Source organism: Tetrao urogallus, assembly GCF_951394365.1.
Source record: "Tetrao urogallus genome assembly, chromosome: 17".
In the NCBI taxonomy this organism is placed as follows: domain Eukaryota; kingdom Metazoa; phylum Chordata; class Aves; order Galliformes; family Phasianidae; genus Tetrao; species Tetrao urogallus.
This window is the reverse complement of record NC_136830.1, coordinates 3,211,707-3,234,079: the sequence shown is the minus strand read 5'-3', so window position 1 is coordinate 3,234,079 and position 22,373 is coordinate 3,211,707. Positions and strand designations below refer to the sequence as shown.

At 37.3% G+C, this 22,373-nt stretch overlaps 1 protein-coding gene across 2 annotated transcripts in view; it reads right to left on the bottom strand.

Annotated features, from left to right (window-relative positions):
* RIMBP2 (RIMS binding protein 2) overlaps window positions 1–22,373 on the bottom strand; it is a gene marked incomplete at both ends in the record, with an annotated part of 114,694 nt that overhangs the window by 79,229 nt on the left and 13,092 nt on the right. For both annotated transcript variants that reach the window (XM_079543832.1, XM_079543835.1), the window contains one exon: window positions 4,145–4,282. In XM_079543832.1, coding sequence (XP_079399958.1) covers window positions 4,145–4,282 — 138 coding nt within the window. The remainder of the gene's footprint in view (window positions 1–4,144; window positions 4,283–22,373) is intronic.

The following is a 22,373-nucleotide window of genomic DNA, read 5'->3' as shown; positions in this document are numbered from 1 at the left end:
ACAGATGGCAGAGTACATTTCACATCTGTATTCCTTTTTTATATGTTACATTTTTATGCCCTTTTTTCCCCCCCGTGGACTTTCACATGAGAACTGATCTGCAAATTTTCATGGCAGCTATGTGAAACATGCCATCTATTGCTACAGAAGGCAACAGAAAATAAAAGGAAGTAAATTTCAAAATAAGCCCACTAGTGGTCTTACTGCAGCGTGCTTTGCTGTGGATCACCTTCTGTTCCTTTATGACTGCATTTAACATTTCATGAATTCTAAAAAGCTGCACAGAGAAAATCATCTGTCTTGCTGAAATGGGTAATCTCACCTACATCGTTGAGATCATGCTCTCAGGCCAACGTGCTTTTGGCTCTGTATGAGCACGTGTATAAAATGTACTGCTAATTATTTATATAGCTTATTATCTCCTTGCTCTGTTAGACGCGACTCATTTCCTTTGTCCACCTTGCCTTTCAGGTAACAGTGAACTAACGGGCAGAATGTGTCTGAAACGACTGCTTTTTCAAGAAGGTAAAAACTTAACCAGTACAGAAACTTCACAGGAACATTCAGTGAAATCCTAAAATGACATCTCACTCTCAGTAGGTTTCAGAAATAAGGCATTTAGATCGCAACCTTCCCGCTAAACACAGAAAATCACCTGTCAAGCTTTCTTTAAGAGCAGCGTAAGTATTTCACAGACAGCTGTGTGCATGTGGAAGGAGTATGAAAAAACATCCCAAGATATGCTGGGGCTAATTTCACCCCCCTGCTCCCCCCCCCAAAATAAGCTACACCAAGGTCACAGGTAGTGCACCACTTTCAGTAAATATTCCTCATGGAGATAAACTGTGTCCACTTGTATAGTGGATGCTGCATATACAGTCACACACACCTCTATATACAATAGCAAGAGAGCCAGACAGCTAGGCTGAACTCCAGCACAGTGATCAGAATCACTCTATCTCATTAATACCCAGCCTCATTGCTCTGCCATCATTAAGAGACTGCAAAGTACCTCTGAATAGCACGGAATGCTCATAATACTCATGAATTTAAAAAAATCTTTCTTTTTTCCTTTCAGCCCAGGTTTTGCCTGACATGATGAACATCTAGTGCACTCACCTCATTAAACAAGGAATCCAAGAAAATATTTCAGAAGCCATCATGACAGATTCCTGCTTTGCACAGAGGCAAAAGGCTTACACAGAATACAGCTTACTTCAGAGAAAACTGTACTGCTGAAGAATACAGTAATTACAATTTTTCCACCATGAGCGTGTCCGAGATGGTTGTATCTCAGCAAACTGATGCTGTTAGAGAAACTCTGCTGACATATTGCTACTGTGGTGAAAATGGCAATGTACTTGCACTAATGCCCTTTTTATCAACCTTAGTTCAACATTCAGAGCCCTTTAATTTACAATCAAGGACCTGCACGTCTTTCACTGCAGCTGCAGGTGGTGTCAAATGCTGCTGTTGCCTGGTAACTAACAGGTAACTGGTGTGAGTCTGCTATATTTATATATGCAGAAAGCATACATAATGACAAAAAACTTTCGTATGTAGATTAAAAATGTATACATATTTGGTCTTCATTTACTAAAATACTAGAGGATTTTCCTCTAGCAGTGAAGCCATTGCCTAATCATACAGTAGAAGAACTGCACTTCCAAAAATTCTTCTGATATAAATAAATTTATTTAGATTATAATTTAATTATTCATATTATAAGATATAATTATTTAATTATAAGTATTATATTTGCAATTAAACAGTGAACAGGAGTGAACATAACTTAAAATGAGCCCCAAAGTACTGCAAATAAATATAATATGAAAGAAATATTGTTCAGTATTTTGTTAGGAAACCATAATCCTGCCATCAAGGTACCTACTGCTCTCACTGTCATTGTCCTACTGCTCTCTCTGTCAATTTTCCTGGTGTTTGCCCATCATCTAATGATGATGAAAGAACATTTGGCTTAGATCTAATAAGAATTTCTTTTGCTGCAGCCTATTGTTTATTTTGCTTTCACTGTGCATCTCTGCAAAACGCTTGGCCCTGTGTTCACTAGCCATCCATTAGGAAACATTTTTTTGAAGAGTAATAAGTGCACTACATTATCCCTGAACACACAGTCTTCTGTTTTTGTGCAGAACATATCAAGACAGTCATTACTTACACGTCACTCAAGAGGCACCACCATTCTAAATAGGTTTGCTGTGATAAACAGTAACTCAAGACTAATAAAATTATCTGTTTCATTTTGAAAGAATTAAGAGCAACAGTTGCTAATGTTGGGACATGAAGAGATCTAGGGAACAAGTTTCAACGTTGAGGTTCTGCTTTGTAAACTGAATTTTAAGATGCGTAATTGGCTGAGCGCTAGCAAATAATGCTCTTCTGTCTCATTTGAAGACAGTATTTATCTGAAAAAAAAAATAAAAAAAAATGCATATATCTACCTGCTTCAGGTTGAGAAACAAATCCCTCAAGCACATACCTAAATGGAAGCTCTGGAACTTTCAGTTTACTCTGTTTCAGGTAATTCTGAACTTAAAGAACAGGAATGATGTAAGCTACTTCATCTTGAACTAGTATGTGTAAATGAATATCTGACACTATGCTCTTGATAAAGACAAAAATTTGAAGTACAACTTGGCTTAGCTGTTGACAAAAAAAGTAAATCTCTAATAGATGATAGATGTTTCCTTGCCAAGTCACAAAGTTTCACATTGCTTTGCATTCAGAAGCAATTGTTCTGTTTCCACATCAACAAAACAAAAAACAAAGAATAAAGTCAATCTAGAGATCCAAACTAATCAAAAGCTTTTCCTGTGTCATTGATTTAAGTGTCTTAGGACTTTTATAGCATTTCCAAAGTAATACAGAAAATATACACAATTCCTGAAATTCTTGAATTTCCAATAATAATTTTCATGTGTCGCCATTATTGTTACAATGTACTATTAAATGCCAGGGTTTGTTTCTGCAGGAAGCAGCATGAACAAACATCTGCCCATTGCTCCCTCCCCACAGGCATGCTACAGTTCTCAGTTGTGCCACTACAACTGATTCTGCATCTGCACAGGGAATTGCATAAGGCAGTGAGCTGTGCTAAAAATAATGCTGGGGTGGACAGGGGAAGAAGTACCCTGATTAAGCAAGCATTTCTATGGCAAGGAAAACCATGAAATTGTGGCTTAGCTATCTCAGGCAATTGACAAGTTTTAGCCGTGTACACAGTAGGTCTCTATATGCAGAGCTGCACTTGCTGCTGAAAACAGACTGCAAAATTCTGCTCAACACAACTAGTTCAATGTACCATCTACAAAAACTTTAGAAAGTTTGTCTCCCTTCTTCTCAATACTTTTGTTTTCATTATTAAGTCAATCTCTTCCTCTCTCCCAAAAAACAGAAAAAAAAACACACTATAATTTTACATTCCAGAAAGAAGCAAAATACTTCATGTAATAAAAGCAAAAGCAGATAAAACAGCTATTAATTACAGAAAACAGAATGTAGTGTTCCATCTACAACTGTGATTTTAAAAAGAAACAAAAATTTGCCCCTTCACGTATTCAAAGATGTTTGTACTTACATAACAGTATTTTATCTGAGAAGAAACCAAGGCCCTGTATTTGAGCCACACCCCAATATCCTCTGGTACACCGACACAATCCTTTAGTTGTTATATCCAAAGAACCTCTGATATGGTTTTTTTTGTGCTTTCACTGCTAAAGGTGCTTGAAAATTAGAACACATGCAAGCACATGGAAGTCCAATCAGAAAAATCTGCTGATATTCAGAATCAAGTGTCCATACGTATGTATATGCCCGAGCAGACTGGACTGTTCTGAACACAACCCTCCAGCATTGGATCTTGCAAATTCGTGTACATGCATACAGACTGGAACACTCCAATTCCTATTTATATCACATTTTCCTTTCCTAAATTCTCCTTTCAAATTTAAAATTATATCCTAAGTACACATTTATATCTACAATACTCTAAGAAATCAATACAACATCTAATGTAATAAAGATGGTGGAGCTAAACTCTCCTTCCCTCAACTATCTGCCTCAAAAGATCTGCAATCCGCTGTTGCTAGAACTCATGCAAGGAAGAGAAAGAGACAGAACTTACTGAAAACAGCCAGTGATGATACTCTTGATTTAATGTGGTGACATGAGACTTAGAAATCTGGGTCTCTTCTAGAAACTCAGCCTGATCAGATGTGCACGCTGAAGTTGCAGACTGCAGGCATGATGGATCATTTCCAAACTGTGTACAAAGAAACAAAACAAATGAGTGACCACTTCATTTAAAGTGTGTTTGCATGAGCTGAGTAGCACTTACCCTTCTTACAACAGTGTGTTTCACTGACATGTTTTTCACTGCAAGTTACCCTGAAAATTTCTTGAAAGGAATAATAGAAATAATGCTCTAAAGACAATGTCAGGGCAAGCAAAAAGACCGAAGTCTGACATCAGCCTTATACAAAGTACCATTAGAAACCCTGTGTTGTGCTTTTTTGTTTTTTGGGGTTTTTTTTGGTCAGCTCACCTACAAGCACTTACGAGGCATCTTCAGGTTTGCTATTTTAAAGTTTTTTGGAAGGAGCCAACAACAACAACATTCTCAAAATCGTTTCTAAAGACAAACACACTACATTTTCAAGGAAATATAATTTGAAGAGGCACATGTTTCTGCCAAATCTTTAGAGAATTTGATGCTACAAAAATATTTAATCCTTTGTGTAGCATTTTCTTCTTACCAAGAGAACTACAATTATAAAACAACACTATAAAGACCATTAATTACTGGAATAGACAAAACTCAATATCAGTACTGTGATAATTTCAAACAAATCAGCTCAATGTAAAAGCGAGCACAAATACAATAAATTTGTTTCTCTTATTCCCAGAATTTGGCTTGTTAGTGTATCAGTGTCAAAATCGACAACATCAGGATATCTATGGGATTATCCATTTCATGGATTGTAACACATAGGTGAGCTGGAGCTCTTTTCACTAGAAAAGGATCAGAAATAGGTTTGTTAAAAAATAAATACATAATGAGATGCAACTTACAACACTGTAATTAAAGTGTTCTTTTACTGGTATAGTTAAATCACCTCTAAAACTTCAGTTCTGTACAGTACTTCCAAAATATGCACAATGACCATCACTGTATTTGAGCAGTGCATGTGTACAGTAGATTAGTATGCATATTTAACAGGCTGTCCCTTGAATTAACACACGTGCAGCACATTATTCATTACAAACATTAGAGACTGACTATTCAACAGTAATTACAAAATGAACACAAAGTGTAAATGTAAAGATAAACATCTCTGGTCTGAAATCATGATAAAAAAACAATGCAGCAACAGAATGGATAACATCCTGCAAGAAATTCATTGGCTTTGGTAGATGGTAAGCAAAAATAAGTCCTTTGAAATACTTCAAACATCTTATTTTTCACTAAAATTGAATTCTAAAAATAATTTTGTATATGGCCCCTCCACATGCAAAATGGCAAGGCATATGAATTGTACCCTATATGCACAAGCTAAATATCATAGGTTATTATCCAACAGATTGTTCTGAGTTAATGATAGATATTTCCACTCATACCCCCACATTTCTATCTATGTTTAAATGTCTTTACTTACATAATGTCAAATATCTTCATCACCAATCTAATTCTGATGGTAACATCAAGGCTGTAGAGCATGGAAATCACACTGAAAAGCGTGAACCCTTACATTTTTGTTAGTCTTGGGCCTGACAGCAAAGCATCTTTTATTTATTCATGAGTTTCCTGAGAAGAACTAGTGGTTGCTTTGTGTCAGCTGAATAGCATTGTAATTCAATCTTCACTGGAACCTGTTTATCTGAATGACTCATTAAGGTGCAAGCTTACTGCTAAAGAACTCTGTTTCATAACAAGTATATTTTGTTAAGGAAATATGTGCTTAGAGAAGGTCACTTTATGTGATCAATAAGTTTATCAAAGTTCATTTTTCTGAGGGCACGTTATTTCTTAAAAACAAAAACAAAGGAAGCAGAGCATAGTCACACCTGCCAGTAATAGAACGCCACAAGGACTGCATCGTTGGCAAACAGAATATTTTAAAGGCAAAGGCCTTGAAGATGAGGGCTCACTGCTGCACTAGAACAGAAGAGTTTCTGACGTGCTCGAAGCTTGGCGTGCAAACACAGGATTTGCAGTCAAAACACGACTGAAGGGCTCCATCCCATTTTGTTACAAATGCCAAGGTCTTCTGAAATTCTAGTCTTTCCAGAGGGGAAACACCTCACTGTCAGAACCTGAGATCCACATTTAAGCAAGCAGTATAACATACTTTCCCATTCCATACAGATGTCACAGGACGTATGGAATAACACGTTATCTATCCCTATTCATAGCACCCATTCACTTGGGTGGAAACTGCTTTCATGTACAATTTCTTATAGAAACACAACTCATTTCGTTCATGATTGAAATGCTGCTCAGTGAGCATGGCTGATGTAAAACCCAGTGGTTCTTGAAAAATGCCAGGAAATACAATTTCTGAATCTTGTGGCAGTGAAAGCAAAAATAGACTGCAGTCAACCAAAACAATTTGAAATTACTGCAGTTTGATTTGATGAAAGTCTGCATAATAAGTCTGATGAATTAGCATTCCAGCACTGAAACAAGCACAGTATTACATGCAAAAAGTAATAGGGTCTTTATAACCATAAAAAAAACAATGCCAGGGTACTGCATCCTACCTAAAAGACAGTACCACCGCTTCTTCCAGAAGACCCCATCAGTTCCTCCCAGATTTGCAGCAAAGTACTGGCACTGATCCAAAACCAAAGCCCAAGGAAACATGGAATGCTATAATTCTTTCAGCACAACTGTCTGCAGCTTCTGGGGGTGGTTCCTTATTTTCCTCCACATTCCTAACCTTGTGCAGTTTATAAGATCTGACAGGGTCACAGTGCAGTAATTTGGCCGCAGGCAGCCACCTTTCCAAACACCACACATATATACACACACTGTGCTCTTTGGACTGGCTTGCCACCAGAAAAAAAAATAACAAATAAAAAGTAAAACAACATTCCATGCATTTTGCAATTATTTCTGTTTTTAGTTTTTCAGTGCAAAAAAGCCAGTATTTATTACAAGTCTTTTCTACCACCAAGTCTTATCTAAACCAGCTGCTCTACATGGCCAAAGAAACAGGGGTGTAACTGAGATTAACTGTAAGTTATATGGACAGTAACAGGGGAGAGACTGGAGAAGAGGGAACACGCTTTCTACAATAGGGAAAGGATTCCATAATACTGCTATCTTCTAAGAAGCAAGCCTTAAGGAATTATGAAGAATAGCTGTTTGAGGAAGAAAAAAATCCTTTAATCGCTTGCAAAATTATTACCTCTTTTCAATAACCTGCTCACTGTTAATCGAAGGATTCAAAAAGAAAAACAGCAAGCATTTCAGTTTTGTTTCATTTCAGGACTTGTTAACCACAACAATGCATACTTATTTTTTCCAATTCTGAAAGCATTTTGCTCTTCAGTTACACTACTCCTTGGTCTTGCACTCTAAAAACTGTACTTGGCTACAGGAAATGAGAGGATATATTTTCTCAGACTGGAATATAGGAGGAAAAACACAGCGCAGCTGATTCATTGGTGAGGAACACCAGTGTAACATTCACTAGAAACATGGAGCTGTTATAAAAAAAAACTGTGTGGGGAGAGAGAAATATGGAGTCTTGTCTGAGGAAGCCATGATGATCTTAGAAATGGTCTAAGTAGCAGGTCTGGCACCAGCAGTGGTTAGTTTGTCCTCACAAAATATCTCAAATACCATCTGGAAAATCCAGCTCCTGATATCCTTTCAACCCATGCAACATATGTTTGTTTTAATATTCTGGTGTTAAGTTAAATAATACCTCCACCTTATTTCAACTGAGAATAGAGAAATATTTTGATGGTATTTGACCCGTGATTTGAGAGTTTCCTGGTGGATCAAACAATCACTAGTTTTGTACTATTACTTCATATTTCAAAGTCACAAAACAGTCAATTAGCAAGATCACACCACCTGGTCCTTAGTCTTATTAGAAAAGACAAATGTCTGCAGCATCAATTATTTCATAGAGATTACTGCCTTAGCACCATTAGCCTTTACATCATACAGACTCATTTTGAATCTTCAACTCCATTGTCATTTTCTCCACTTTTTAAAATTACAACCTTTAATTATGTTCCTTCTTTAATCAACTCTATAGCTATGTCCATTCATTTATGGATGCACTAAGAAACTAAGAAAGAAAGAGCAACTTCCAAAACTATAAGGCCAGTGCAAAGCTTTTATAGCATTTGGCAGGCCTTAATCTCTCCTGCAAGCAGTACTTCCTTTTAAATATACATAGGTCCTGGTTTTGGCTAGAATAGTTTTCTTCCTAGTAGCTGGAATGATGCTGTGTTTTGGATTTTGGATTAAAATAATGCTGATAACACAGATGGAAACGTTCTTGCTGAGCAGCGCTTGTACTTTTCAAGAACATTACCTCTGAATACGCGTCAGCGGAATCGCTGGCTAAACATTGACTCCAGAAATGTATTAACCACAAGCATTCAAAAGGTGAGGAACACCTATTGGACCTCCCTCTAAACAGAGGAGCACTGATAAGTAATTGCTCAATATCAACACCTAACGTAACACCGTGTTTTTGATGTTTGGTATTTTAATAGAAAAGATTAGTAATAATTTTGCAACAACAGTACTATTCCAGTGAAGTTCTACATTTCTCCATTAACCTGCAGAATCTCTCTTATTGGGTGAGCATGTGATCACAGCCAGGAGAGGACCTGTCTCTGTCCCTAAGAAGTTGCTAAGATCAACTTTTAAGTATATGAACTCCTCAACTGGGCACAAAGGCCAAGTGCTGGTCTCCAGTGGCCTGGGAAAATTGGAATGACCAAATAGCCTTGGTCTGTCCTTGAACTAGCTCCTCTACATGAATTCTTTTCTTTAATTCTTATATTTGAAATAAGAGAGCCAAAAGCTTTTTTTATGTTTCATCATTGCAATAGACAGCACAGCCATAATATCCTCCTGATCACCAGATGATCTAGTTGATTGCTACAGATTAGATCATTAGATCTTACAGTTTGGGAGTTATTTTGGTTTTTCCTTCTACTTTACCCCCCACACATTGACTCTTTTTTTTTTTTTTTTAATCTCATTCCTTTCTCTCCAAATCTGTGATCATCAAATCTGTGATCATCAAAACTCACTTTCAGGCTCAGATTAGGGCAAAATCTCTGCCACGCCAAGGACAAAATCTGCCCTTTTCTATCTGTGAAGTGAGCAGCTATTGTTACTATACTCTTTGCTTTTAAATTATTCTTGAGTTTTCTGATGTGCTAAGCAGGAACTGGTCTCTTAGGAGTGCAGAAAGCTATGAAACATCAAATATATAAATCTAGAGCAGCAAGTTTTCCCATTGGTCCAGGCATATTTCCTCTTCTGTTTTGTTTGCTTAAAATTATCCTGTTACAGATAGAGAAATTTCTTGTAATTTCTTAATAAAGAATCAAAATGATATATTACTTTAATTATATTTTTTATTTTCTCATGCATAACTAATAGAACTTTCTAGTATCATTTGAACTGATAAAGTTTTCAAGTGATGTTTATGAGCCAGTAGAACAAACGTATGAAAAGCAAATCAGCAATAAGAATGAGAAGTGCCAACACCTGCTCCACAGGCAAACTTCTTCTTCAAATAGGAAAACAATAAGAAATAAGTAAACAATAACACCCCAGGACCAGGGGAATCCTATTTCACTGAGCAAATTTGGACAAGGTCAGAAGGCCTGATCTTTGGCACTGGTGTACTCTGTCTGAAAGCTGAGCTGCCATTTAAATACTTACAAGGGAGCTGTAATTGAGAGGTTTGAGAGGGCAGGTTGAGAGCTGTGAGACAGCTGTGCATGTACAACATAGGAAAATGAAAATATTCATGAAAACGTGAAGGAAAGGAGTATCAAAACATGGCATTTTCCTGACATCTGAGTCAGGATGCACAAAAAGGTGATCTGTAACCTCTTACTTGTGTGGTCTGGGACACAGGCACAGAAGAGAAATTCAAACTCTTAATAGCTGCCAAAAAAGCGATGAAAATAATAGTTTCAAATCAAATGACAGAACAGTAGATGGAACTATGCGTCGTTTTTGTGAGCATTTCTAAAGAAATAGAGAAAAAGAAAAAAAAAAAAAAAGGGAGGAGAAGCAGCTGCAAGTATGGTAAAGCAGAGACACGTTGCAAAAAATTTTCCAGAACCTGCTGCATCTTTTAACTGGCTACTGTCAACAGCACAATATCTCAGCAGATTAAGGGTTCTTGCTATATAATCTCCCTTCCTTCCTGGCTCTTAGTCTCTTTAATTAAACTAAATACACATGTCCCTCTAGTTAGAAATCCACAGAAATTACAGATTCTTTGCACGCAATTTATTCTGTTTGACACCATAAGCAATGCAAGAAAACTCTGAAGGCTTACAGTAAATTCTTCCTGCAGGAAAGGACAGATAACACGAATCAAAAGCCAACAGCATACCAGCAAGATGTGCAAGGGCTCTGCCACTCTTTGCCTGTGTTCCCCTCCTTTTCACAAGCCCAAATATGCTCGAACACACAAAAGAGAATATTTTCATTTTGTTCATTTACTAAATTACCTTCCTGTCACACAAAACACCATTCCATAACTAGAGAGGACAGAATATCACATGCTTATATGGGTTAAATAATATTTTGAGATAAAGATATTTGAAGAGCTATCTTGCAATAAGCCAGATGTTTGAAATGGATGGAATTGCAAGATAAATTATATGTTAATTGTTCCCTTTATTTTCTACATTAACTCATTTATTAAAATCCATCCCAGTACTCAGTGCTTTAGACAGGTCTCTCACAAGGTCTACCATCTTGAAGGAAACCCACTTTCAGTTTTTAAATATAACATTGCAAAATGATGTATTGTCACTGCCCTCTCCTGGAAGAGAGAAAAATGGGACAGAAATCTTTAATCCATACTCTGGGGTTATCAGGTGCTTGACAATTGTTCTAGAGCTCTTTTTATCTTCAAGAGCTCTCAAACTTTAATTTTCCCCATGAGGTAGATGTGCAGAACAGTAACAACTCGAAGTGTAACAACAGAGTAACAACAAGGAGGTGGTGATGAGGTAAACTGAAACCTCAAAGAGGCTGACTACACAAGACCTTGTTGATTTCAACTAACAAAACACTTCCTGCTTCGGAAAATAAGCTCTAATCATATTCAAATAATCAAGCAAATGTGCAACTTATTTTCTAGACTAGATGTGACTGTGTGTCCTGTGTCCTTCAATAATAAGGCTCGATCCACTAGTTTGGGCTGCTAACGACAAATATTTCGTGACTGACATCTCTTTCATAAGATGAATGAGGAAGAATAAAAGAGTAATAAATGTTTGTCATCAGAGCACAGGAGTGAGAGTCAGGGAATGCAGATCAACTTCCTGGTTCTACTCACTTAACCACTGGCTTTGTATAATTCATTCAGCCTCTGTGTAAAGAGGAAAAAATTCATTGCAAGCAGTTTGGGAATAAAATATAATGGTATGGAGCCACAGGATTGCCATAGCCATGGCAGATTATACAAATATCTCAGTAGGTAAAAGGTATGATATGGAAATTGGAGGAGTGATTCCTAATTGTCCATATCAGTAAATCCACTCAATGATGGTATTTGATTCCTTTCATCTCTGTTCAAATATCCTCCCAGTCTTAGCCAGATCGAACAATGCTCATTGTGACAGGGAGTAGAAAGCAAATGCTACTGAAAGTGCTAAGTTTAGCTTGAGGATTAATTACACAGATTCAGCTTTGGAAGAATAGTGAACTTGATTGTGAGTGGGAAGATTGTTGTTCAGAGTTTTTAATAAATAAATTTAAAAATTAGAGCTCACTTGTCACTTGCAGATCAAAGAAAGAACAATAGGATGCACTGGAGGCTATCCAGGCACGCAATCAGAGCAATGGAACAGAAACATCTCACAGTCTACATCACCAGAATAATAAAATAAAAACAGACAGATGACACAAGGAAACAACCTGATAAGCAACAGTGCGCATAGCCCAAAAAATGAACAAAATTGTAAAAAAAATTTTAAAAAAACAACATTATTTTTAGTTGATAATCAAACTACCTGGCAAAGTGAACTACTTCCTCCCAAAAGAAAAGAACAAAAATTAGCTTAAGCTTTGGTCTTTTTAAAAACAATATTTTATACTCTGCCACTACTGTACAACTTCAACACAGAGGCAGTACAATTTAGGACATCAGATTTGGTATTAAATGAGCCACAGTGTCTATTCCTACCCTTCTTACTTGCCCTTCCTTCCTTATGTATCAGCCTCACCAATTTTTCTTTCATTTGCATGCGTGTAATCAATACCTTTCTTATTGGCATGGTCCTAGAATGATACCACCACAATTCTAAGAAGAATCAGCTCTTTAAGCCCAAAGTTATTACCAACATAAAATGCAAATCTTCTAGAAAGGATTTTCCTATGAAAATGACAGTCAGAAGAATGTCTAACTCCCTTTGACATAAACAACTGTAGAGAAGCTAAAGATTTGTCTCTTTAAAGAATTCTCAAACCCAAACAAAAGCCAGAAGGCATCTGGTAACAGCTGGTACCTTTCAATAGCCAAATAATCTGAGTTTGACATCCCCATTTTGGCAAAAGAAGATGTATAATTTTGGCAAAAACAGTCTCCTATCACTCGACAAACAACATCTTGAGCTTCTGTTGTAGAGTCCACAATTTTTCTATTCTCTCCTACTTTCAACAACGTATGTGGTAAACAGCAGAACCTCTGTTAATTCTGTGATCACCTGGTACCTGTTCTCTGTTGATAGCTATAGATGATTTAATGACTAAGTTTAAATGTATCCGCTAAAACAGAAAGTGAACCTGCAGAGAAAAAGCACTGTAGTTTTTTGTGCTTTTTTCTTCCAAGTGCAAGTCCTCTGGCATTAGCCTTGCTGGATCTTTGCCTACATATGCAGCCAAAAACATTAACAAACAGACTAGTCCTACAGCACCGCCACCTGAGCACTGCAGGCTTTCCCCTGCATTCCAAAAACACTGCAGTCCACAGCTTTAACTCTACAGGTGAATAATCTGTCATTCTGGCCATGCACTAATGGGCTAATCAAAAGAGATTTTCAGCCTGTGGAGTACAAAGTAGGACTGCTTCATTCTAACATCAGGGAGAGAAGCATCAACATCAGACTGCAGCCTTCAGGTCCTACCCACCACTTGAGAAATAATCATTTTTTCAGAGAGAAATAATTCTGGATCATCTACGTAGAAATTATGACATGAAATAAATTTTCCCAAATGTATTCAAATTATACAGATATAATAATAAAGAACAATTATACAGATAATTGGCGCTTATTATTATTAAAACTGAATCACATTCTTAAACAAAATTTTATGCTTAAATCTCCAAGGCACAACGTATTTATCTTAGAGGTATATAATCACCTAAGTTGGATCTAGTTGTCTGGGCATTCTTACAGCCTATGGAAAAATGGGCACTTGTAGCATGTAATTCACCTCTACTATATGACAGATACTAAAAGAAAGAAAGCTTTTTTCTCTAGCTAATTTTTTATCACATGTTACACAAGCACCACACTGACAGAGCGCTGGTCATTGCTCACAACCTCTCTCTGACTGGTGCTATAACTAGTCTCTTTTCTTGCTAAAGCTACAGCAAATTTACTTTGACCTCCTACTTGCTTTTCTTACCAGTCATTTCTCAGTTCACTGAAACCTCACATCTGTGCTTACACATTCATTTCACATGAAATTGTGCCTACAGTAGCTGATGACTCTTGCCCTTTTTTAGGGGAGCTCTTTGAATAAAGGCAAGTTAAATGGCTAAACAATCATAGTCCCAGAATTAAGTCCAGGAAGTGAGAACAAATTTACTTTGACTTATCATAGAATCATAGAATGGCCTGGGTTGAAAAGGACTTTCCAGTTAAGTCACATGAAGATCAGTTAAATGATTGTCTCTTTTCCTCCAATCCCCATCTGCATACTTTATGAGCAAAAGGATGATAACACAGGGCACATCTATCGTCCCCTTTGATCCAGTTAATGAAACTGAAATCCACTGCAATTTTCTGCTTTCCATCATTTAAGGAATACAGTTACTCTGAAGATACCTCAAAGCTTAAAATATTCTTCCTCATAACCAGATTCTAGTTCTAGATATCGTACTTCTTTATCATTGCCACTATAACTTACTTAATATAAATCTTCTGCCTGAAGCTCCACAAACTGAAGCTCCTTCTTGAATTTGCACTGAGAGAGGTTTTTTTGGTTTCTCTCTCTCTTAAGCAAGCATGACATATTTCTAACTACTGGTACATGTGCTGAGATAGCATTTACTGTATGACCTCACACATTCTGAGGTGACTAACAAGAAGTCCTCATTAATTCAATATTTCAATCAGTAAGTTAGCAGCTGAGAAGTTCAGGGCACTGTCCATTCATAAGTACAGAGAAAGACGCTTCTTTTCTCCAAGAGTCAGCAACAACAACAAGGTAATCAGGTCACAAAACAGGAAAGACCAAGGCTACTGTTGGCTCGTGAACAGCTTCTTTAATTCCTCTGGAAAAGGCCTTCACATTCCCAGTAACCTATCTGTCTGTAGACCCTCCACTATTCCATGGTTCACAAGACGCTAAGGAATGTAGGAAGTAAGAAGATCAGGCTGCCAAGATGCACTTAGTATATGACATCAGTAAAATACATCATGTCATGGTGTTAACAACAGAGAAACAGCCGTAGGTGAAAGGAGAGAATGAGACTGAGCCAGCTTGTGAAAGTTCCACTTCCCAAGTGACAGATTCGTAAGGTCTGTAAATAGGTTGCTAAATCCTCGTTAGGGTATGTTAAAGGGAGCGCCACAGTATATTAAGTGATTTGTTACAAAGCTTTGTTTTGCTATATCCTTTCTTAAGGATGAGAACAAGGCAACCAGAGAAATCAGAATACGATTTTTACATTCACCTTCCACCTCTTCACCTTTAACACTGCAGATCAGTGCACGTGCTACTTTACTTCTGCAGGAATGTCATTACTGCTAAGACTGGAATATATGACTAAACAAAAAAGAAACATCACACCACCTTTAGGTCCTCAACTTGCACGTGCTGCTGGCAAGTGTAGAAAAACGTACTGGAAGGAGACTAAGAATGCTTCAGACTGTAAAGGCTAATACTGTTGTAGAAGGGCTTGTTTTTGTACATTTATTACACTTCCTGTCAGCCCGATTCCTTTAATATTTTAACTATACATAGCTTCAGTAATTATATTAATAAATTCCCACTGCAGATAGTATGCTAAAATCCAGCCACTGTTCACATAAGAAGAAAGGAAGTCTTGAAATACACTTTTCTCTTCTAAATCCTAAATAAAAAAGACAGATCCTGGCCTGATTTTCTCAGGAAGAACCATTCCCTAGAAACATCAGTGATCTCTCTTCCCTGCAAGATCTTAGAACAGGAGAATTCCCCATCAGATTAATATATTAAGATATATTATATATATATGATATATATATATATATATATATATATTTAAGGTAGGAGCAGCAGATTTACCAGATTCCACCATCACAGACATGCTTAGCTCAGATCCCAGTCATAGTAAACCCATAGTACCTCTACAAACAGCTGAAGACTTTAAAGGCAAATGCATACACCTGTACTATGCAAACTAAAAGAATAAGTCATTAGCAATCATTTGTAGTCAGACATAAATTCAGCTCCTGATAATGAGCTAGATAATCTAATGTAGAAAGCTTTGGAGTACTGAATTCAGGTTAACTCCAAAGCAGAATCCTAAGTGATTAAACTGAGTTTATGTTACAAACTACTAAATTCTCATACGAGGGGGACCCATAATATAACAAATGAAGAAATCTTCTCATTGAGATATCAAAAGAAAACATTTGGTGGCAACATAAAGGGAGATTTCTAAGCAGTGCATGCCACGTTGCATATTACATCTTCTTGATAACCCTATTCTTGAGTTCTGCGTGTGTTGTAGGGAGGAAAGGGCTAAGAAGCACTATCTGCACAGCAAGACTGACACTGATGCTATCTTCTCCTAGGGAACTACAAGCACCTGTATTTCTACCAGTTGTACACAGTGTATACAACTGCTACAATTTTGTGTTGTTCTGATGGTTGGGTTTTTTTTATTAGTATTTTGTTGTTTTTTCTGTTGTTTTTACTTTCTGCATCAGGAAAGTAAAGAACTGAAAATTGTAAAAGCCTCTCATATATTTTACTAGCTCTGACTTGTTGCAGAAACCTGGAGAAATCATGTTCCCTTTAAAACAAATGGGTTTGATAATCATTCTTACAAAACACCTGTGCAGTAAGACAATGTATGCAAGCCCTGTGAAAACTCAAGCTGCAAGTGCACCACACAAATCCATAAAACCTACAACAGTATGTCCATGCAACAATGCATTCAACAGTTTTTAACCATAAAGCCCATCCTTACAAAAAATAAACTACTGCCATCCCTGCCTGCTCTGCATTCTGCCTTCACATGACTGTGGCATATGTATTTATTTTAAGACATGGTTTAACTGCTATTTTAACTCTAAAAAGTTCTGCTACTAAGTTTACAGATGCAAATTCAATTTATCCTTAGCATGCACTGTACAGTACTCACTTTAAAAAGCATTTAGTGCTGAATGTTTCTTCAAGCTCTTTGTTTTAAAGCCAGGTTAAGATCCTTTCTAGAACAAAGAATTACTACCAGAATCTCATACATCAATCAAATGAAAGAAGTTCCCACAACTCTTACTTACTGAAATGGAAGGAGCAAACCCACTACTGCACCACTGATATCCATCTTCCCTTGATCTTTCCCCAAAAGCATCCATAGGAAATCCTGAAGGCTTTTCATGAAAGCAGAAGCTGAAGCCATGTGTTACTGTCAGAAACTGGCAAATATGCGTGCACACGGACTTTCCATTTCTCTGATGACCACACAGGTGTCTGAACCCAGGTGTGAGCCCTGGGCCCCCATGAGGTGAGGCCAGGGCTGCCCATTCCAGACACAGCTGGTGCCAGCAGGACTGAGCAGCATGATAACAGATGGAGAACAGCACTTGTTTCTAACATTGCTCTCCTCCCCTTTCAAATGTGTGGTAATTTTAAGTGATATGCAGTACTGAGTAGGATGTTGTGATAATTTCCCTAAGTTACTTATTTGATGCTTTTATGATTTATGTAATAGTATTCTATTATCAATCCAATAATGATGTATAGAGATAGTTGAATGTTCCTGTGGGACTTTGCAGGTTTTCCACAAAGGAGACTTGATGGGACTATAAAAATTACTTCCCAGTGTTACTTCCCAGGCACAGTGGATCACACCAGTAAGATTCATGCACGAGCAAAGATTTACAACTGTTCTGAAGAAGATACGCTGCTCTGAGCCGTTACAAATAAAAATCTTCTAAGCCCTGCAGTTATTGATACAAATTAAGAAACTCCAGTAATTGGAACAACGTGGAATTTTAAATGCAATACAGCTCATGCACATGCATTATTCTTCCTAGATAGTGTCACCAATTATACTTTTAATAGCTGTTGCAGATAGTAAAAATAAATTGTGTAGTGCTATATGTCTCAGATCTGTATTTTTTTTTTTCCTTTTAAAGATCCATGATTGCTATGAAAATTCTGTCCTCTTGGCAATTGTTACACACCACAAACAAAACACCATTTTTATCCTCAAGGCAGATTTGATGTCAAGGACAGTTCTTTGTGCTTACTTGTGAATGTTAGTTGTGGAGGGGCAGTAGCCTAGAAACAGGAAGCTTTCTTTTTCTTTACTGAGATAATTTAAGGCAGCTGAACAACAGAGGTCCCTACCTGCAATGAAACATTTGTAGTTTCAGTATACCCAGCATAAGCAAGCAGCCATTTGGAGAACTGACAGACTATAGCCTCCATGATTCACAATAGCAGTAATTTAAAAATAGTAGTTATCAATTTCCTAACTGTTTCCTATGAGTACAACATAGGGAAACAGTCAATTAATTTAAAGTGGAAAAAAAAAAAAAAAAAAGGAAGCTTTTTAAAAAATATCAATACTTATCCCTCCTCCCCTCTTATCCAACATTTAATTAACAGAACCAATGCTGTGGAAAATGCTTTGGAGGTGGCTCCACAAACAATATTCATACATCTACCACTGATCCAGATGAAAGATCTTAAGCCAAAAAAACCCTGAAGTACTTAGAAAATTTCTCATCTGCAAAATGATGAGAAATCATTCTTAATTGTTCTTAAGGACTCTGTAAAGAGCTTTTAGTGAGAAGAGCTATTACAAAGCACAGGCAGAACAAAATGCAGAAGCACGCAATCGCATTTCAATAAGAAATGATAAACTTACAAAATATCTTCATAAAAAAACAAAGAACAAACTCACACTGCCCAACATCATCACTACCTGTTCCTAGTTCTTAACTGCAACTTTTGTTGGAGCCCCTGTTCACTGAGTCTTCCCAGCAGGTAAAAATGCTGAAGTAGAAAAGATCTCCTCTGACCTGCTCTGAACACACAGAATATCAAGTATCAGAGCCTCAGATAAGACCCACATCTTGGCCAAGAAACCAGAATGAGATTTACTTTTTCTCCAGGGAACAACGCTGGTCAGTCAACAGTGAAATGCTTAAGCTGCACTGGATAGCATATAAACACATTTCAGGCAACAAAAATGTGAAACTATGCAAAGTAGGAGCAAAAGATGGTGCTGATTCAGGAAAAGAGAGATGAGCTATAATTCTTAGTGGACACATTGCTGTCACTTATAAAAATGCTCCTGCAGAACAGCAACCTAATGAATTTCCATGCATTAAAAATTGATCATCCCTGCACAGCATTTTTTTTTTTAAACTTCTCTATTGATTTATGTTTTCATTTTGCATAATGCGCCAGAGTTCAATGAAGATTCATAGCCAGGGGAAGGGGTCAGAGAGATAAAGATGTTTTCTGTGTTTGTTCTGTACTCTGGTCACTTCAACTCTAAAATGAACAAACTTACCAGGAAAAGAGAACAGATCTCAGCACATTACGTTTAATATTCACGTAATCATTACCTGCTATGTCAGTGTTTAAATCTAACTCCTCCCCTCTTCTATGCTAAAGGAAGGGCAGAAAATGCAGACTGCAAAGCACTGCAGGGAAGTAAGGAAATTGGCCTGACAACTGAGGGCACAGATCTTGTGCCAGAACAAACCATCCACAAGATTTCTACAGTTGCTTTCTCTCTATATATATATGAAAAACAACACTATCAGACTGTTGGCTTCAGACCGAGCCTTATGTCAGGCCCAGTATGACACAAGCACATTTTCCCAAACTACTTAAAGGTTATGTAATAGAGATCTGCAGAGCATTAGCAGTCACATGACATGTCCCACTAAGATTTCAAACTGCCACCTACAAAATTTAATTAGCAAGCAGTAAACAGGAGAGAAGAGAAAAAAAATATACTCTTGGAAATAACAGTATTTGCAATGTTTTAAATTATATACAGAATTGAGGTCAGCGGAGTAGGAGAATGGGAAGGATTTAACACATAGTTTTAATTGTGACTATCAAAGAAAAGGGAAAACGCAGTAAACATGCACACATTGCTTACGGCAGTGACAGTCAGAAGCTTCATCCAGCTGAATTCTAAGCACTATCAACTATTAATCTTCAGGGAGAGTTTAACTCATCAGCACGCTGACACTGTGCTCTGCGACCCTTCCTGGTGTAAACTACAACAGATTTCTATAAAAGTCCCTGCTGATAAATGCTACAGTGTATTTTTAAGCAAGCCCCACAATATACTTACTGGGGATGTGTTTTCCATTTCTGTAAAAAGGCATCATGATATTGGGTGCAGAAGTAACAACATTTTTCAAGTACATGAAAGGAGGTAGAGAAATATTCAGCAGGGGCTCAAATGGTGAAATTATGGAATAATTTCCTGATTCTGGAGAACTTCAGTGTCAATTCAGGATTTTTCTAAGCCAGCACTAAATGAGGCATCTTGGTTCAGAAAGGGCTTCCTTATCTTCCCGAATTGGCAAGAATAGATGCTGTCATTTTTCCCCCCACACACATCAGGTGTAAAAATGTAACTGAACCTGTCTATAAAAGTTATTCATGCTTCTCTACAAAAAAATAAAATTCTGGCCTCAGTGGAAGCAGAGTGTGCAAGTGAAGGCTGCCCACCAGTGCACTGAGCCCAGCTCAGGCTTTTATGAAGGCACACCGACGAAAAGCTTAAATAAAGAATGCTTTTCAAAGAAAAAAAGAAAAGAAAGCTATTTTCCTAATTGTGAAAACAGAGAAGAGAGATTTTGCTGTGCTACCATACTTCCTATGGTTTCCTCTTTGTTCTTCACCATAACATTCACACTGCTGCTGCTAGCCAGCCAACATCAAACATTCAGCACAGCAGTGCTTATGGCCTCAGAGTCAAGAAGTGCTGTACTGTTTCTAAAACAGTAAAGACAAAATCTAATGACAATTTAAAAAATTAAAATGAAATCTGACTTGCAGTCCTCTTTTCCACTGCAAATTTTTCTACCAAACCACTGCTTCTATCAAGGAAATTAGGCTCTTTATTTCATACCCATGAGCACAACAGAAACTTTAGCAAATCAAATAAAACGTTATTCCAAAAAGCTCAAAATCAGTTCAGATTCTTCTGGTCCTTGAAATACACACACACACATACATACACACACACACATATATATGTATGTATATATACATATATATGCATATATGTAACAGATCATCAATATACAGTGTGGGCTGCCCAGTGATTTATAAGTGATTTATAAATCTTGTGGTATTTGTAAGTTTTAAGAAGACTTCAGTTTGAAGGTCTCATATTTGAAGCCAACAAAATAAGTAGAATGTAGTGGAAAGTGTTCATCATTATTCCCATTTACAGAAAGAGAACAGAGCCCAAGAGATACCAAGTATTTTGCTCAGGGCTATTCACAGAATCTGTGGCAGAACTGGAAATCACGCTCTGATTTCCTTAGCAAGTCCCATCTTACAAGCGGAAGCCAATGTGCTGAGATGCAAGCCTACATGCCACTCTGATTTCCTTATCAAAATGCCAACCACAGGTGGTTTTCCTATCATACTTTGTAAAAGCAAAACATATCCAACATGCAATTAAGCAGAAGATGGTTACATTTAGCAAAAAGCCCACACTGACCATATCCAGTTCACCACCTGCTCCATAACATAACTGTTCTGCCAGAGTAATGTTGTCACTGTCATTTCCCAAGAACCCACCGTGCAAATCAGCCTGGTGAACACAAACTGTTTTCAGGACACATAGCTTCTTCAAGACAACATTTTCCAGCACTGTGTCTATGTTCTACTTTTAATGATGATTCTGGCACATGGTTTTCAATTCTAGCAGTAACTAGTATATGCTGCTGTCAGCAGTTCTTCATGGCAGTTCTCACCTGTGGTGGACTGCCTACAAGATCAGCAGCAGATGAAAAATCATCAGTGGTACTTGGCATTTTTTCAGAAAATCTTAAATACGGTTCAGTTACCTACATCTGGGTATGGAAAGATTGGCAGAATGATAGAAAGGAAGCGCCACCTGTTTGCGCTTTATCAGAGCATTCCCAGGACATGACAAGATAATGCTGTCAAAAGGAAAACTAACAAAGGATTTTCTTAAAATTCTACTTTAGTCAGTCGCTTTTGCTGAATACTGAAACACAAATTTGTCCATGGAAAAAAGTCTTACCTAACAGATATTTCGCTCTGATATATTTCATAGCACCGAGGAGGGTCAATAACAATTTCAATTAAATGAAGAACAGCCTTGACTCTCAAATCTCATGCTTCTTTCAATGTAAATATGGAACGGACAGGACAGAGCAATGTATGACAAACCAGTTCTCCATTTCAGAATAAAGCCAGTGAGATTTTGGATATTTAATTTTGATTAACAGAAAGGAAAAGTCCTTAATACCAGAGGACACGAATTACCCAGCAATTGGAAGCATCGGATTCCAAGTCCTAGCAATCCAGAAAGGCCTGCACTTCTGTAACAAGCTATCAGCAGAATGAACACCTCTGTGGTTAAACATTCCATTCATACACAGTGTCACCCAGCTATCTAAATTACGAGTGTTCACATCTTACACATATGTAAAATAAAATGAATGGACAT